Source organism: Penicillium soppii, assembly GCF_028829465.1.
Source record: "Penicillium soppii strain IBT 18220 chromosome Unknown utg000001l, whole genome shotgun sequence".
In the NCBI taxonomy this organism is placed as follows: Eukaryota; Fungi; Ascomycota; class Eurotiomycetes; order Eurotiales; family Aspergillaceae; genus Penicillium; species Penicillium soppii.
The window spans coordinates 2899623-2917436 of record NW_026643231.1 but is presented as its reverse complement, the minus strand read 5'-3'; the positions used below and the strand labels follow the sequence as shown (position 1 = coordinate 2917436).

Below are 17814 nucleotides of genomic sequence, written 5' to 3'. Positions count from 1 at the left end.
TTTTTCCCTAACCTGTTTTTGTCATTTTCAAGTTTCTTAATTTCGAAAAACGATCGTCCCAGCAAGCACCTTATCTTGAATCTCGAGCTTTAAGTCGCAAGCCTTAATAAATGGCCTTTTGTTTCAGTATAATTAAAGCTCCTTGGAAGGATCATAAGGATCATATTCCTTTGGTCTTTTGCCTTGATTTCAAGCGGTATGTATACTGGGTTCAGTCAGATACATCCCCACCTAACTAACATAGAAGTTAATTACCCATGGAATTTACATCATGATCGAAAAATTACAAAAAAACATACAACAGTGAGGATTCGCTGGTGGTCACCCACCCAACTACTAACTCACCGGCGTGTGGCTTAAGTACGGCTGAGCGGACGGGAAGCCCTGTTTTCCACACCCTATGGTCGTATGTGCTTGTATATTAGAAAACAGGGCATATAGATCACCAGTAAATCGATGGGCGATCGTAGCTTCCCGTTGTGCGACAGGGGATGAGTAGGCTGATGATCAGTTGAGGCCAAGCTGACGCATGATCAGTAAATCTTGAATATTGAACATCAAGAAAGACTGAGAGAGAATGACGCTCCTGTTATGTTAGATCTTGCATTCCGCCTCAATTAGTCGGCATCTGCATCGGCGTTCTGCAGGAGGGCTATCCTTGATGGAGTCTATCCTCGCACGTATCTTTTGCATAACGGGTATTGACGATGCGCGAAGTGGAACCTCATTTGCAGGCTCAGCTCCTTTGTCTGTCTATGCAATAATGCGACACTTTCTGTGATGGCATCTTATTGGACATAATTCTTATAGTAATAATTTCTAGGTAGTCTTCTAGTCTTTGGTATCGGTTGATAGACTAAGTTCCAAACAGGAATTACACATCCCTCACTTGGACTCTCGCCCTATCTATGAACCCTTTTTTCATTTAATTAACATCTTCATACGTATAGATATCTACGCAGAGCAGTAAAAAGTACATACGACCATAGGGTGTGGAAAACAGGGCTTCCCGTCCGCTCAGCCGTACTTAAGCCACACGCCGGTGAGTTAGTAGTTGGGTGGGTGACCACCAGCGAATCCTCACTGTTGTATGTTTTTTTGTAATTTTTCGATCATGATGTAAATTCCATGGGTAATTAACTTCTTTTGTTGGGTGGGGATGTATGTGAATTCGATGCATGGAATAGCATACATTTTACATTATACGTTCAAGCACGAGGCGAAAGAAACCTAAAAAACGCCCTCTGCCGACGATTCGACCAAGTTAGAGAGCAGTAAGTCCTCTAACTGGCAATTTTGTCGCTCTCAGACACTCGTCTTACTGGGAAATGGGACTTCATCACAAGAACGATCTCCCGCGGCACGATCGACCAGGGATTGCTCACTCTCACCCGTGAGGTATCGAGACACGAACTAATATTATTTTCTCAGATGAAATTGCCACCTCCATCACAGGTACTGCCGCTGTTGAGCCCGAGAATAGTACCTAGTGTCGCTTTTCACCTACATGCTTGACTACCATGTAGAGAAGGGGTGCGTTGTTCTCAAGCAGACAATCCTATATTAGGGAAGGAATATCGGCAACAGCTACGGTGATCTACGCTAATACCTATTCCGTGATCGAGTTGTATTGTCATTAATCTTAGTGCTAATTTAGACAGACCGTGATTTTCGATTTTCCATCTGCGATGTCTGCGGACGAGAATGTTCTCATACAACAGAAAGTCAGAAAATTTCCAAGTCCAGCTGCCAGGTCCATTATATACAGATAGAGATGTCAATATAGATACATCAATCAAAAAGGACGTCCAGTACATCAATTACTGGCTAGTAACCTACAGTGCCAACAGTAAGCCAGCGCCCAAAAGACCTGGCAGAAGGTGGTTCGGCTTGCTGGTGGGCAACGCTGCCATTCCCTTGGAGGAGGTGCTAGAAGCGTCACCACTCTTAGCCGTTCCAGTCGCAATACTGGTGACATATGATGTGGTTCCACCCGACTGGGATCCCGAAGACCCCGAGGCCGCGGTGGGTTCACTGGGACCATTACCCGTTGCCGATGTGACTGCCGAGGGCATCAGCGTCGCGCCCGGTACCGCAGCTGTTCCCGTGCCGATCTCGAGAATATCATCATCACCCCCGTCGTAGTTTGTGTTCGCAAGCGAAATCTCGTTATTGGCAAGATCATAGACCACATAGGCACCACGCAAGAAGGGATCACCCATCAGATTCACTCCGGGTTCACTGTAGGAAAGTCCGAAGATACAGTTATCGTCGGGGAAATCGGGGTAGGCGTAATCCTTAAAAACTAGTTCGCTGATGGGAATCTTGACCTTGGCGCCCGAGAAGCTAAAGGTCACATTATAATCTGCCTTATACATGTCGCAGGGAATGTAGGCAGCGCCGTCGGTTGAGGAATAACCCGCACCTACTTCCTTGTATATAGGGTCCACCAGCTCTTTGGGCAGCGTGATGAAAGCGCTTCCGTTGTCCAAGGTGACAGCTAAGGGAAGACCGGTTGTATAACTCTCAGTGCCACTGGTGCTCTTCACAGAAATATCTGTCAAGGCGATGGTAAGCGAATAATAGTTGTCATATAATTTCACAACAGGCACTGTTTGCAGCTCGCCTTCATATCTCGCTTTGTTGACACCTCCAAAGAGAAGGTTTCCAGTGCCATCGAATTTATTCAACCACAGGCTATAGGCGGCCGATTTGATAGCACCGCTATTTACTAGCGCTTCCGGAAGGTTATTGTATTTCTTGCCGAGGTTGGCGCCGGCGTAAGTACCCAACGCATATCCAATTCCCAGAATACCATCTGTACATGATCCGTTAGCCCATATTCTTTCCTCTTTGGAAAGATCAAAGGTCCATATACTTACGTGGATTTCGACTTTTTTCAGCCACTGCAAACTGCGCATTTTTCACCGACGCACCCCCAATCGCCAGCGTATCAGTGGCATAGGGACCTGCCGCCAAAAATCCACTGACATAGGTGGCGTTCATCTCGTAATCTAGCAATTTGAAGGTGGAAGAGTCCTTTGGATTGAAAATGCCAGTCGAAGAGCAGGGATCATCATCTGCCGCACAGTAGGTGGAATTTGGGACGTTGACCCAGATATCACTGCTACCAGTATCGAGACTAAGTGAAAGGTTTTGAGCAGGGGTGCCGATGGTGATGTTGACCATGTAGTACATATTTTGCTATCCATGAACTCAGTAACATGTTCTATCGTTAAGTGGTACAATCTGCATTGAGACTTTGTCTCTCTCTTTCTCTCTGTCTCGTGCTACAGACTGAATGAAATAAATGAGATAGGATTGAAGATATGAGTCATACCACGTTATATAATGCTGTGCTAGCGACTTTGGAGCTGCGTTTCTGCAACGCTTGAGACCGTCCACTGCGGGCAATCGGGAGTTCAAAGACGGCCGGATCGTCCCGCTTGTGCAGCGTGATGGCATTGGCACATGGCAAAGCTGCCAAGGCGATCGGCAAGATAGAGGTTACCCGCATGGCTGACTGACAACACAGATCTCGATGGTGAAAAACTCTAGATACTGGCCAGTGGCATAGAACAAACCAAATGAACAAGGAAAAAGTAGCAGGATGCAAGTTTTCCACACTCCGAACACGACAAATTAGCGCAGCAGCGAGCAGAAGGGTAAACAGGCAGCCTTTGTACCCTATTTATTCTCTGCGCCCACTCTCACTACTGCTACCATATTTCCACTAACGTTCTCCCACCCCAGGAGGCAAATTAATGGCGTCGCGAGAACCTATCATAGCATGCCGTCCGTGCTAGGGTTCGCCGAACGGACTTTTCGTTTCCGCGCTAAGGTCGGGATTCGGAAGTTGAGCCTCGATGTGGCATGGTGTCACAGCGTTCAGGAACACTAGATATCCGCCTAGCAAATACCCACTCATTAGTAGGAAGCACTAAGAACATCGCTTCGGCGGCAGTCCCGGATAGTTGAATGCACACCAATAGCCGAGGTGCTTATCCACACTAGTTGGTACACACATAGGTTACAATCCTTAAATACCTCATATCACCCGAATCATCCACGCTCACCCTAAAATAAATTTTATTGCTGTTTCTATCAAGGCTTCCATCCATCACACTCAATGCAATGTCTTGAATGTGATAAGTAGTAGGGTGGGTATCGCTCAGGTGAGTTTAGGATGAGCGCAGCGTTCGGTTCGAGCGACTGGGATAGGAAAAGGGCAATCTACTACTATAAGAAGTAGCTTCTGCATGGCCCGGAGTTGATCTCTTCCAGGGCTGATTACAAAGTTTACTACGTGTGATATATTATGAAATACAACTTGGTGCTGGCCAATCAGGTGATGTCAATAACTCTGGTTTCCATTACCCCTAATTCTGGCAATTTATATATAGGTGTAATTTACTTGCTGAATAATGAACAAACACGACAAACAAGTGGGCCTGCTTTCTCAGGCTTCCGACATATATTTCTTGCCTGAGGTTTCAGGCCGCTATTCCTGCCACCTTGGTTAACTAGTTACATGTAGGTTTTCCCCAGCTTCCTTCTTTAATCAATCATCAACCGAACTAGTTTCTCTATTCTATCTTCCACTCTATGCCCATAGGTCTAGCTGCCTCATAAATAAGCTTTTAATAAAGATTTCATTTGTTTCACAAAGACGTAGACTAGTCATCCAAATATAGGCGATTTCTTCGGAAGATCCCCATTCACTATCTCATTACCTATCTCTCGGGATGTCAACCCTTACTAAGCACCTCAGGAGGCTACTAGGAGAGCCTCGGAGGCGAGAAGGGTCCTTGGGCTCTTGAGAAGGTTATTATATATATCTCTCTTTCTCGAAATAAATTCGCTATTCTCATTTCAAAACTATATATCACACTAACTCGTCTGACGAGCATCCATCCATTCCCTTATAGGCCCCCACTTGCGGCAAGTGTGAGCCTGCCCTACTCCAAGCCCAACTATATCATTATTATAATGATATACAGGAACCGGCGATAGGTCTCCATGGCATTGGATAGCTTGCCGCAGCTGATCTAGGCAATGGTCACGGTGAATTCGATCCCAATTATCTGGGAAGTTGGTAGAGTTTTGGATAGCTTCCTCCACTTCGGCGTGGTGATGATGATGTGTTGTATAATAGTCTATGTCGAGTTCCATTCGAATTGCATTGAGGCAGTGGAGGGAGTGGAACATGTCAGGTCTATTAGACAGAAAAGTTAGAATGAAAATTCGGAAAGATATACCTGGGTGGCAGCTTACTCAAAGTGGTAGTGATGGGAAAGAGGGTCCTTTTTCAGCTCTGGCGTATATGGTGCCGCTTCTTCTTCGGTCATCGTTACGAACTCGCCTATAACGTCCCCTCGTTATGTTAAAGTGGCTTCTTTGGGGCCGAAAATTTCCGAACTATCGAAGAAGAGACATACCTCTCAGTAAGTCAGCCCAGGCATTATCAATCTCAGGTGATGGAAGTCCGAAATATTGAGGCTCAGATGGGTTCACATCTCGGTAAACCTTGCCTATCTCCTTGTTGAATGCAAGCTTCCCAGAGAACACACGTTCCTCATAAGCGATGTAGGGATGTGCATCGCGGAGATCAGTTCGGAAGGCTGATGGAGACGTAAATAGATAGCAGGAATCATTTCCTTGTTGAAATAGCAGGTGAGCCGTAATCAGGGCTAGCGAGAGGGTGGAGGCAATCCACGGAGCAATCAGATAAAGATGGGACTTCTGGCAAATCTTCGGTTCAAAGTCCCTAGACAATTTACGGGATTCTGAGTCTATGTCTTCGCTGTGAATCGGTCCATAAAGGTGTTCTTTGGAGGGATCAATTACCGCCATAATTTGGCTTCGTTTCCAGAGTTGTCAAAGGGTGCAGTATTGTATTTTTGACCAGTCAAATAATTCTTTTTAATCGAAAGGTAGGAATGGCTTGCTAGAAAGCATAAAATAGTTCATGTTTACGAGTATGGGAGGTCGGATGGGATGGACACAGACGAACCAATAGCCCGCTAAGCTAGCCAGTTAATGTGACGCGTAGTCTGTATAATTGACCCTTGCATGATGTGACTTTCTCTCGGTTTATTTCGGTCGCTGTGATGCGTGCGCATCATTGGGGGAGCTGTGGTAGAACAAGTGGACCAATGATTGACGACCTGCAGTAGTACGATCTACATTCCCATCTACCGACAGGATTCAATTCGACACATTCTCAAGATCCTGAAAGTTTCTGATCGGCATTGGCTATAAAGCGGGCAGATGTGCAATATTTGCGTCATTATAGGGGTTATCTCCAGCGTAAAAGACCATGCTAATCCTTACTTTGTCCAATCAACGCAGAAAAAAAGGGACTCAGCATTCCCCAATTCGCCTGCCAAGAGTTCCGGGTAGCTTTCAGCCCTATCTATCATACTTAGCTAAGTAGCATGCTCAGCATGATGTGGTGTTTGAGCAATCCAGGACTGCCGGCAAGGGGTCAGCTGCATGATGCCATCCAGGGGGCAAATTCATGACGACTTACTTATGCGAAATATCTTCCAGGAGTTTTAAGGTAGTCTGAAGTATATAAGAGTCTACGAATGCCGATATGTCATTAAAGCTAGATCACAATTCTAGCCAATCAATCTCCAAGATAATCTATCTCATCTGGTAAGCACGGTTTCTTCTAATATTCAGTGATGCCTTCTCATCAAAAACCATCTGCAAGCTTGCTTTCGCCAACATGAAGCTATCATTGGTCACCCTCATGATGTCTGCCACCCTGGCAGTTTCTGCACCTACAATGAACTCACGTGACGTGTCCCACGAAGCTCACGATGAATTGGAAACTTCCAAGCGTGAATCGGCTCTATTTGGAAGCTCCGTTCGCGAGGCCAACATTGATAAGCGTGGTACTGCGGTATTCGGGAGCTCCGTTCGCGAGGCCGACATCGACAAGCGTGGTACTGCGATATTTGGGAGCTCCGTTCGCGAGGCCGACATCGACAAGCGTGGTACTGCGGTATTCGGGAGCTCCGTTCGCGAGGCCGACATCGACAAGCGTGGTACTGCGATATTTGGAAGCTCCGTTCGCGAGGCCGACATCGGCAAGCGTGGTACTGCGATATTTGGGAGCTCCGTTCGCGAGGCCGACATTGATAAGCGTGGTACTGCGGTATTCGGGAGCTCCGTTCGCGAGGCCGACATCGACAAGCGTGGTACTGCGATATTTGGAAGCTCCGTTCGTGAAGCCGACATCTAAAATCGCGGTGAGACTGCGCAAGAAGAGGAACACGAGAAGCGTGGCATGCACGACAGACAGATATATCCTGACAAGTGCGGTGAAGCTACCGGTTTGCAGAAAAACAACAACCGTGGTCAGCAAGGAGGAGGCAGAGCAATTAGTAGGCCAATTATTGTTTCGTATGTTTCATCCCAAATCGCAGATCGGATTGCGAAATAGCCGAGAGGCCAAAGGAGATGCGTTGAGTGCGTAAATTATACAGCGTAACTGGTGTGAAAAAAATGCATGCTCCAATAGGAGAGTACGGGTACATTTTTGGTAGTCGATGCTTAGACATGTTTATGTTGAATTTGAGTTGTGAGAAACTCATGAAAGTGATTCCATCCAGAGAAAGGAGGAATGAGCTACTATCTGAGACTAAAGTAGTACATGTTGTCTAATAAACATTACCAGAGCTTGGTGCCAACCCGACTACCGCAGCACACCCACGAAACATATGCAAATCTGCAATGCCACCCCCTCTATTGGCTTATTTCCTCCTTTTCATTTGAAACTCACTCAAAAGCAACTACATTGGCCTCATTGGGCAGTAGTTGAACGGAACGCGCCCTACCGCCATTCGGGCCCGTAGGTGCGTGGCCAAATGAGCTCGGCACAAACTCCTCTCACTCATTACCCATTCACCCGTCACTGAGATTTCGGGCCATCATGAGGCCGAAGGTGCTTGAACCGCTCGAGTCCCAACGGCTTCATAAGAGCGTCGGCAACGTTCTCAGACTATGGTATCAATTTAAATTTCACAATGCCTTCCTGCACTGCATACCGCACGAAATCATATCACGCATCGACTCATTCGGTCCCTTAGGCCAGCAGATGTAAGCCTCGGTAGATTTGCCATCCTCGGAATCATGGTAGGATTCATCTAGAAAGCCAACCATAAGTGCATAACGACCCGTGCCAAAGATAAAACCATCAGTATTCCGCCGCTCGTACGAGCACCCTACCTGCGAGAAGGAACTTTCGACGATCCGGCTGGTGTATATAAATACCTACCATAAGTGCTAAGCACTCAAGCAGACGTAAGAGAAAAAAAATCCAACAATGAAATTATCTTCTCCTGAGAACTCATATAATAGTAATCTTTACAACCCAATTGCGTAACTGATCAAGACCTATACTTAGGCCTAGCTGCGACCCTCCATTTAGACCCGCCAAGACGCCACGGAGGGCCCAACTTCCGGACCCTCGACCTTCCAAGAAAATTAAGTATGTATAACCCACCTCAAATAGGAAGATAACTTGCCTATAATCATAGTGGCGCCCGGAGTATATTCTGAGAGCGAGGAAGGAGGCGAAACCGGTGAAGGGAATCTCGATCGCTGAGACAAATTCTCTGTATCCGATTTGGAATTTGACTTATGACATACTCACGAGCTTGTTTCTTAGACTCAAAGTTCATTGTGAAGATAGCAATTTGGAGAGATAATATGTTAAATTGAATCGAGGGCTGATAATTATTCCTCGCGACTCCGCTCTACCTCCTCAAGTACCTATCTTCCCAGTCAGGTATAGTGCAGGCAGCAACCGGGCGAGGCTCCAACTTCGAAACGTGGTGGGAAAGGGGGTTTTGCTGTGTTTGGGCTCTCATTTGATTGTTCAACTCGAAAACGGGTCCGCAACATACAAAGTAAGAAACGTTTGGGGGAGTGAAAAATAAAATACAGTCAAAGTTAGCGTCGTGTTGACATCGACTGTTAAGGCCATAAACGCCGAAGCACATCCGAGAAAACCAGATTGATACAGTTCCACTCAAAGCTTGTTATCATTAAGACGTGACTCGAAAAGGCTTGACGCATTTTGTGATTATCGTGACATACCATCCATGGCCTATTGATTGGGTGATAGGGTAAGTCGGCATATCGGCAGATTGCTTACATATGGACTTTTGCAATCCGACCACTCGTGAGTCTTTCGGATTTGTGGAACTGCATAAGCTCGGAAGTTTGGCAAGCCTTCGGATGAGAAAAAAAAAACAAACAATCCGTCACTTGCAGTGTTCTTCAACTTTATCGCCAGACCAAATATGACAGCATCAACTCGACTCCATCTATGGGTGATCGGCCGGGAGAGATCCGACCCGCTATCCACACTAATGCCTCGGATGAGGCCCACATATGACGCTTCTCGAAACTCCGAAGATGCGTCTAGGTCAATGGGTCGGATAGCGAAGTATGCCAGAGACACAGGCAGATGGTCGCCAACATACAAATAGTCCCATCGCGCTTCATTGCACTCAAAAATCACATCACACAATACAGCAAGCAAACAACCCAATTCCTTTCATCTGTCTCCACATCCAGACCACACTCAGACCAGCTCTCATCTCTCACGGAATGGGATTCCAAGACAAACGAGTGGTAGTCGTCGGCGGAGGCCTAGGAGGCATGGCGTTCATGAACGCCGCCCTATACGCCGGCCTGAAAAACATCCAGTGCTACGAACAAGCCCACCAATTCGGCGAGGTCGGCGCTGGCGTAGACATTACAGCCAACGCAAACCGCATCCTCGACGCCTTTGGCCTCCAGGAGTCTCTGGTCCGTCGCTCTTCCCCTCAGCTGCCGTACTACATGCAGTACCACAACTACCAGTCCGGCGAGTATCTCGGACACATCGAGGAGTTCTCGCAGCCTCACGCGCGTCTGATCCACCGCGCCCACCTCCTCGATTCCCTCAAAGAGCCCATACCTGAAGACCAACTGCACTTGCAGAAGCGCCTAGCCTTCATTGAACGCAATGCCGCAGATGCACCGTACACTCTCTACTTCGAAGACGGCACCACGGCAGATGCAGATATCGTGATAGGATGCGACGGCATTAAGTCCCGGGTCCGTCGCGAACTAGGCTACACCGACTCACCCACCTACTCCGGCCAAGTCGTCTACCGCGGCTTCGTCGAATACAAAGATCTGCCCGAGGAAACAGCCACGCTCCTCCGCAACGTGGTGAACTTCCGTGGCCCGAAACGCCACCTGCTTTGCCTACCAATCGGCAACCCGGCTACGCAAACCGATCGCGTCGGCGTTATTGGATTCATGACCGAGTCCCTGGACAGCTGGGACTCGGAAAACTGGATGGCCCGCGCGGAGATCAGTACCCTCCACGAGCATGTGCGGGATTGGTGCCCGCAGGTGCAGGATATTATCAAAGGTTTGGAGCTCGGCTCGCCAGATGGCCGGATGATGAAACAGGCACTGTATGTCCGCGATCCACTCGCAAAATGGTATGAAATGAACAATGCAAAGAACGCGGGAATTGTTCTTCTGGGCGATGCGGTTCACTCGACGCTCCCTCATCAGGGTAAATTTATACCATGTACCTATTCTTCACAGAGCTGACATCGCGTTATATTATAGGACAGGGTGTCTGCATGGCTATCGAGTCCGGCATTGCGCTAGCTACCATCCTTGCACACTGGAAAAACGACGACCTCAAGACTGCCTTCCAGTTTTATCAGGATCTGCGCAAGCCCCGTACCGATCGGGTCACCAGGACTAGCTTTGAGGCTGGCAAGCTTGCTAGTTCGGATGAACCGGATCAGTTGAGCGAGAGCTTTAACCCGGATGTGCTGATGGAGCGCATGAAGTGGATCATGGAATACAATGTGCTCGATGATCTGAAAGCCAAGGGTGTTGAGTATATGGACTTCCGTGGATCTCGGATTTGATTTTCTTTTTGTTCTTGTCTATGGTTCTTGCTGCTGTAACTGTTACTTTTTTCCGTTTGTTTGTTGTTTCACACGATAGATTTCCTTAGCGAATTAATAGATTGACTTTCACGATTATGATGTGGATAATACCTCCGCCCGAGAGTGTGCCTGCAAACCCTGCCAAAAGAAATTTCCCATCCCTCGCTAGTTCCCTTCGGAATCTCAGCCAATCCACCCACAGCAATCAAACCAGTGCTGGAAAATGAAACATACTTTTAGGGTGATAGCTCGGTCTTGACCTCCGGCTTCCTCGCCCAAACACGCCGCCTAAATATCATCAGCGAAGCAATTCAGAGCAGCTGAATACGAAGAAACCTCACCCATAACCATACGCATGCGTGCGAGGGTTCTTCAACTCCAATCGCACTCCAGCGAGATAGATCTCAACCTCATCCTTCGTCCACGGTTCCGGTTCCCCAAACCTAGTGAGAAGCCACATCGCCCAGCCATGTATGGCAGCGCTCCAGTGCGCATACTGCAATTGCCCAACCTCCTTGAGTACCTTATCTCTGGCCCAGGGGCCCAGCGGTATCTTGTATAGCTTCTCGTGAGCATCGACAAACCCAGCCCTCTCTATCGCGCCGCGCATCGTTTGCTGTGTTGTCAGTGACCGCCCTGCTCGCTCAGAGCATCTAATAAAGAGATCGCCCCATCCAGCGAGAAGGCTGTCTTTCTTCAAAGTCCCGTCGTCGCTGTAGACTCGTATGTCTAGCTCCATTTGCTCGATCCAACCACCCGGTTCGAGGGCACTATAGTAGACGACAAGAAATAAATTATGAATTTCGAATGTCAGCTAGGCAAGAAATGAGACTTGAGACTCACTCGTACGCCTGCTTGTAGACCTGGTTCCACCCGCTGGAATCGAATGCACCATACATCATGCGCAAGTGAATAAAGTCGAACGGGTCTCGCCATGTCCACTCGCGGAGCACATCGTCTACCTCGAACACGCAGTTAGGGGGCACCCAGGTCACTGGTGGGGGGAATATGTCCACGCCGCGGACGGTCGCTATGTGTGTCAGTTCAACAAAAAGGGAATGCCTCGCTTCAATGAATTTTTTACCTGATGGATAGAAATCGGCAACGTCGCTGTGGAATTGTCAGATGCATTTATGATCTTAAATTGTCGTCAGCTTACAAGGCCCAGCTTCCTTTTCCGGTTCCGATATCCAAAATATGCTATGTTATGGTCAGCAAATGGTCAAGCAGAGAGGTTGCATCATCATAGACATACCTTGGGTGAGTCGCCTATAGGAGCGCGAAAAAGAGGATTTGTTTGCTGGTACTCGAGCACGAGAAATAATATATGACTTGGTGTGTTAGTATGACAGCGACTTTTCTAGCGAGAGAAAAATAAAGATAGTGCGGTGGTACAATATACCTAATCTCAAAGGCCTCGAATTGCTGTTCATCAGAAGGACCCCTATACTTGGGTCAAATTAAGATTCTCTGACATATGCAAGCCACGACCAACCAATAGTCATCTTCTTTTATTGCCTGATACCTTTGCCTTAAGTTAGTCATTGGAGCGACCCTATAGGGCTCAAAATTCAAGTGCACTGACCTTCGACCATTCTCTAACCTTCCTTTTGCGATCGTCGACGCGATAGAGGTAGTCTCCCTATGAAATAGGGTGAGAATATGACAACAGAGATAGTTATATAGGGTTGGTAGTCTCTCACGACTGGAAATCGTCCAAGTCTAGGCCATCCCCCATAGAGTGTAAGTTGGGATCCTAAACGCGATGAGAAAAACGCCAATACCAAAAAAGCAACACTTACCACTGCAATATCGTCAGCCTGTTTATCCATGTTGACAGCAGGTTTTATTTCGAAAACTAGCGCCAGCGCTAAAGCTGGAGAGGTGTAGTGGAATTCGAGGGCATGGGAAAAGAGGGGAAAGGCGGAATGCCGCGTATGAGGTTGCATGTAGGTACATCTCGGTACAGGAGGCATGGCGTGGAGGCGGCTTTGGGCCGCCATGGGGGGCAGATTGTACTTTCGGTTTTTTAATTTGTATTGTATGTATTATGAGTATTATAGATATTATAGATATTATAGATATGTCTTTTTGACATCTAACGTTGATTTATAGTAAGTATTAAGTAGATGTCCCCGGAAATCGAGCTTAGTGCGCCAAAGGTCTCTGCGCCTCAAATCGTGCTATGCGGGCCCCGATCTTCGGGTTTATGCCAGAGATACGGATGTCGATCATTCAAGGAGGATAGAGGGCATAGCCGTCTTACCATATGACCAATGCGCGCGACCGCGCATTGGTCTGTTTCACCTTTTGTAAGATTGTCACCTAATTCAATATACATATTATAAGTATCCTTTGTATTTGGCTTACATATAAAAGGTACTTAAAAGTACATACCAAGCATCCTCGAATATCTTATAATGTAAGGTAGATAGATGTATATGGATTCAGCTATAATTATTTTTATTATACTACAATGCTCATTATAATACTTCTGGAGTATATAAATAAGCAGTATCATAGTTCTCATAAGTAGATAGTTTTCGGAGGCTTTTTCCGACCCTCCAAAATGAAATATTGAAGCATATTTCCACATTCGAATAAAATCGATATTTAAAGCATTAAAAGACAATAAGAATTCTACTTCAACATTCTAGGATAATTTGATTACTCTATTAGAATCTGTATGATTAGATATTCGAGGATGTTTAATATGTACTTTTGAGTATATTCCATATGTAAGACACACACAAAAGATACTCAAAATATGTATATTGCATTAGGTGACAATCTTGCTGAAGGTGAAACAGCCGCCCATTGGTCATGGTAAGATGGCTAGATGATCATTGAGACACAAGGATGACTAAGAAAATTCAAGAAGGATTATTTTGTAGCTAAAAATCTACAACGTGGTTCAGAAGCGGGCTACGCACACAAGCGCGGTCCAAAACATATTGTAAATGTGAGATATCAAATGGCCATGGTTCAACAATCACACTCTTTGTTTACTCCATCCATTACTTGCCGACCGAAATCGATAAGCGTCTTTAACAGTATGTTTTTATTCAAATCAAATGAAAACAGATCTTGTTGTGATACAAAAAATGACGTGGGTAAACGTGAAAAGAATATATACATATATCAATATATCTCACTCACTATTTCCACATACCTACAAGGCATCCATATCCATATAAAGGGAAGTGTATCTAGGCTACTGATTTTGGTATAACGGAATGTAGTTTATCGCATTTGATATGTGCTTTGGACTATGCAGATCGCTTATGTACGTAGCCCGCTTATGAAATATGTTAGTAGTCTCTCAGTGAAGTTCGATCGAAAGCGTTCAAATTGACCGAGGGTGAGATTGGCTGAGGGTGTGGGCCTACCGATAGGTCTATTAGTATTGGAAATAATACGTCGCAGACTGACTTGTCATGCAGCTGTACATTCATAGGATTTAGGGTATATGTTGAAACTGGGAGACCAGGTATCTCCTGGGGTATTTCAAACGCCGCATTGTTATTATACATAACCCGAAACCAACGCCGGTATTGCGAGACTCATAAAAATAAAGTTATAACTCCAATCTTCCATCAATGAATGTGAAGCATAGGCTTGTGCCAAATTTGGGTCATAAATTATATAGTGCTCGGTCACTTGGCATCGTAAACTCCCAAGTAACACGCTAGCACTTGTCCAAGCAAAAACAATGACTGTTCAACACCGGAAGCAAATCGTCCACCGATGTGTTGAGATAACATGTATATCATTGCGTCGGAGACGACCGTGTTCCGCGATTTGGTTGATTTGGTTGACTGGAGTTGCTCAGGTCGTTTGAACTAGTGTGGCCTATTCTTGGAGGTAATGAGCCGAGGTTGTGGTCGCACCTAACATGCTGGAAGATCAGATTTCTGAGCTCCCAGACCTCCTTTTGAAGGATTTGGACCTCCGACAAGAGCAATTCCCTCTTTTCTGCTTCATCATGTAGTTTGTGATCGATTTGCTCGTGCTCTTTCTTCTTCTTTTGTCGATATTTGTTTGCAGCGACGCGGTTTCGTTCGAGGTGTTCCCTCCGTTCTGGGCCGGCCGGTGAATTTTGAGGTCTTCCTGCTGAGGGACTCATTATAGGTTATTTGTCATGTTGTGGGCTTGCGCGATTCTGGGATGCCGGCCTGGACTTAATTCTAGCGGGGAAGGCCGGGAATATTCTCGTTTTGATGGTATATGATAGATGTGCTTGATTATTATTATGACACATTCATGACGCTCTAGAGCGAATTAGTTAATCAATTTACCCATTAATAATTGTTACAGTGGGCCATATCAAGTGTGAATTTCATGTTTAAGACTGTTTGACAAAAATACCACAGAAAGATATGACGTCGTTTTTGGTCAGTGATGGAATCACATTTTAGCTTCAAAAATGGGGGCAAAAGCTACAGTGCCTAGAACAAAGGACCACGCGATCAGATGCAGATGATCTCCAACCTTGCACTGCGAAACGTTAAGAGGGCCATGATCTGCTTCGTCGTCATAATGGATCCTAGGGGAGCCTCTCATTGGTCAATTTATCTCCAAAAACCTGGAATATGCGGGATAAAGTGGGGATGCGGGTATCAAACACTATCTGCTTTCAAGTTCACAAGTTGACTCCCTGTCCTTTCCACTTTATCAATCTTGAAAGTCACTGTGACATAGCCTGTGGTTTGTTTTGAGTTCCAACGTCTTCAAGTTATTTGCCTCGGCAATTAATTACATGTAACTATGATGTAATACCCAACTGGTGCAGATGACCAGCCAATTGAATATAAAAAGCCCTCTCTTCTCCTGCGATCCATATTTTCATCAACCATCACAGTCCAACTCTTCAAATTATCACACTTCCAAACACTTTATCAAATAACCATCAACATGGAGTCTGTCAAGGTTCGCAACTTCCATTAATTCTCAACTCCATCAAGCCCTAACATGTTCCCTAGAACACTGTCGAGAACGCCGGCCAATACGTCTCTGAGACCATCCAGGGCACTGGTGCCACAGCTTCAAAGGAGGCCAACAAGGGTGTCGCCAAGGACAGCGACGCCAGCCTGGGTAGCCGAGCCTCCGCTGCCAAGGACGCTGTTTTCGACAAGAAAGACGAGGTGTCCCACGATACCAAGGCCGATGTCCACAAGGGTAATAAACCTTTAAATCCTGTTGATCTGTCTTGAATAGCGCTAACAATTCTCCAGAAGCCGCTAAGAACTAAAGAGGCGGCGGTCTTGGCTCCACATTTTGATATGAAGCAAACGAATCATGTTACTAGATACCACTGATTAAGCAAACAATGAGACTTATCTCAGAATAACATAAAAAATCCCTCTCCAGTAAATGAAGTAGCTGTAACTTCAAATCTAAATTACGTCGCGTACCTCGGACCATAATTTGTAGATTTACTCTTGTCGGTAAGTCGTCCCTGCCGCTGGGCAACTGCAAATTCGAGCTTTTGACGTATATTCGATGATGGTGATATATTTTCTTGCACAATGAAATTCAATGGTATGATGTTGTGGCCGGCACAACAAAAGATTCTCATTATCCCATCTATGCGAACTTTCGGTGATAGTTCTTAAACCAAATGTGATTTTCATTGAGTTTAAACTAGATTCAAAGATACATCATAAAACAATTTGACTAATATACATATCTATGTTACCTGTGGCTGCCCGAAGCACCCCCCTTCATCAAGCCTTATTTTTCTCCCCCACCATTTCTTTCCCTTTTTCTCTTCCCATGAAAGTGATCATTAATAGGCCACATTATACTCATTTTTTGCCCTCTCGTATTCTGAAATCGTTTATGCTCCAAAATATATCAAGATTTGAGTGCACTGTTGTTGGGGATGTCAGGTGACATCCCACATTGGGATAGTCTCCCATGGAGTAGATAGATAGATATCTCTCGCTCTCTCTCTCTCTCTCCTTCTCTCCTCCGTCCGCAATACAATATTCATATCTTCATATTCCATCGCCCTTGTATGATCTCCACGAACTGTTTCAGTTAAGCCTCGGCCAATGTGAATGTTGTATCAAACTTTCAACTGCAAAGTTTCTTTGAAAGATATACTCTAATTACGAAGAAGATCTGCGACGATTTACTTACTATCATTGCTAACGGCGAATCCATAAAACTGACCCCCTTGCTAGGCGCACAGAGCTACAATGTTCAACTTAGCGATGACACAAATGTCTTCATCGTCTAGTTCCGTGGTCCTAGTAATACTCTAGATCTCAATCTTCTATCTAGGGTGCAGAAGACCTACAGACAGTTGGTGCCTGCATGCTAACATCTTACCTACTAGTATATTAAGGGGCTAGACCCTCTAAAGGTATATAAGATGAACTCCATATCTGGGGACGCACTTCTTCAAATGAATACTTTTCTCCACCGGCCTGAGAACTCTCCTCTTCTGAAACAGGCTATGCACGACTTTACTATGTACACTTACCTTTATTCATCTTAAGGTTCCACGCTTATAAGGATTTAGATTCTCCTCGTGTGCGTTGCGCAATCGGCCATCCATGCCCTCATTCAGTAGAGCTTCAATTTAGGGCGAATAATCATCCAGCCTCGACCGCATGACAAACGGACTACCAACCCGCTTCTAAGCTCTACTAAATAAAACTAAGTCCAGCTCCTATCGATCATCACAGATGATGATGCTATAATATTTAATCATTGGAACGTCCTTCAAAATAATATCCATCTGAATACAGATGGACCACCCTTATGGCATTGTTGATTGATGTGATGCCGAAGTAGGTCCTTTTGCCATGCATTTCTGCAGGCTAGA

The 17814-nt window shown here is 45.8% G+C and overlaps 7 protein-coding genes across 7 annotated transcripts; 2 read left to right on the top strand and 5 right to left on the bottom strand.

Moving 5' to 3' along the window:
- Positions 1 to 1835: 1835 nt before the first annotated feature.
- N7529_001106 (pepsin-like aspartic protease) lies at positions 1836 to 3517 on the bottom strand (the record flags this gene model as incomplete). The annotated part of the gene is made up of 3 exons (XM_057236637.1): positions 1836 to 2818; positions 2883 to 3204; positions 3341 to 3517. 3 exons carry the CDS (start codon positions 3515 to 3517, stop codon positions 1836 to 1838), a joined length of 1482 nt encoding a protein of 493 aa, XP_057103440.1.
- A 1373-nt stretch (positions 3518 to 4890) lies between these two features.
- N7529_001105 (oxidase ustYa family protein) lies at positions 4891 to 5853 on the bottom strand (the record flags this gene model as incomplete). Its single annotated transcript, XM_057236636.1, has 3 exons — positions 4891 to 5215; positions 5275 to 5362; positions 5439 to 5853. 3 exons carry the CDS (start codon positions 5851 to 5853, stop codon positions 4891 to 4893), a joined length of 828 nt encoding a protein of 275 aa, XP_057103439.1.
- A 1006-nt stretch (positions 5854 to 6859) lies between these two features.
- Positions 6860 to 7547, bottom strand: N7529_001104 (uncharacterized protein; the record flags this gene model as incomplete). Its single annotated transcript, XM_057236635.1, has 2 exons — positions 6860 to 7337; positions 7495 to 7547. The coding sequence occupies 2 exons, from the start codon at positions 7545 to 7547 to the stop codon at positions 6860 to 6862; spliced, it is 531 nt and encodes a 176-aa protein (XP_057103438.1).
- Positions 7548 to 9627: 2080 nt separating this feature from the next.
- On the top strand, positions 9628 to 10958 carry N7529_001103 (uncharacterized protein; the record flags this gene model as incomplete). Its single annotated transcript, XM_057236634.1, has 2 exons — positions 9628 to 10591; positions 10648 to 10958. The coding sequence occupies 2 exons, from the start codon at positions 9628 to 9630 to the stop codon at positions 10956 to 10958; spliced, it is 1275 nt and encodes a 424-aa protein (XP_057103437.1).
- A 257-nt stretch (positions 10959 to 11215) lies between these two features.
- On the bottom strand, positions 11216 to 12982 carry N7529_001102 (class I SAM-dependent methyltransferase; the record flags this gene model as incomplete). Its single annotated transcript, XM_057236633.1, has 11 exons — positions 11216 to 11267; positions 11321 to 11749; positions 11823 to 12009; positions 12064 to 12089; positions 12139 to 12179; positions 12235 to 12310; positions 12382 to 12423; positions 12475 to 12504; positions 12565 to 12621; positions 12683 to 12735; positions 12782 to 12982. The coding sequence occupies 11 exons, from the start codon at positions 12980 to 12982 to the stop codon at positions 11216 to 11218; spliced, it is 1194 nt and encodes a 397-aa protein (XP_057103436.1).
- A 1766-nt stretch (positions 12983 to 14748) lies between these two features.
- On the bottom strand, positions 14749 to 15105 carry N7529_001101 (bZIP transcription factor; the record flags this gene model as incomplete). The annotated part of the gene is made up of 1 exon (XM_057236632.1): positions 14749 to 15105. One exon carries the CDS (start codon positions 15103 to 15105, stop codon positions 14749 to 14751), a length of 357 nt encoding a protein of 118 aa, XP_057103435.1.
- A 788-nt stretch (positions 15106 to 15893) lies between these two features.
- On the top strand, positions 15894 to 16230 carry N7529_001100 (Glucose-repressible protein Grg1; the record flags this gene model as incomplete). Its single annotated transcript, XM_057236631.1, has 3 exons — positions 15894 to 15908; positions 15962 to 16157; positions 16214 to 16230. 3 exons carry the CDS (start codon positions 15894 to 15896, stop codon positions 16228 to 16230), a joined length of 228 nt encoding a protein of 75 aa, XP_057103434.1.
- Positions 16231 to 17814: the final 1584 nt, after the last annotated feature.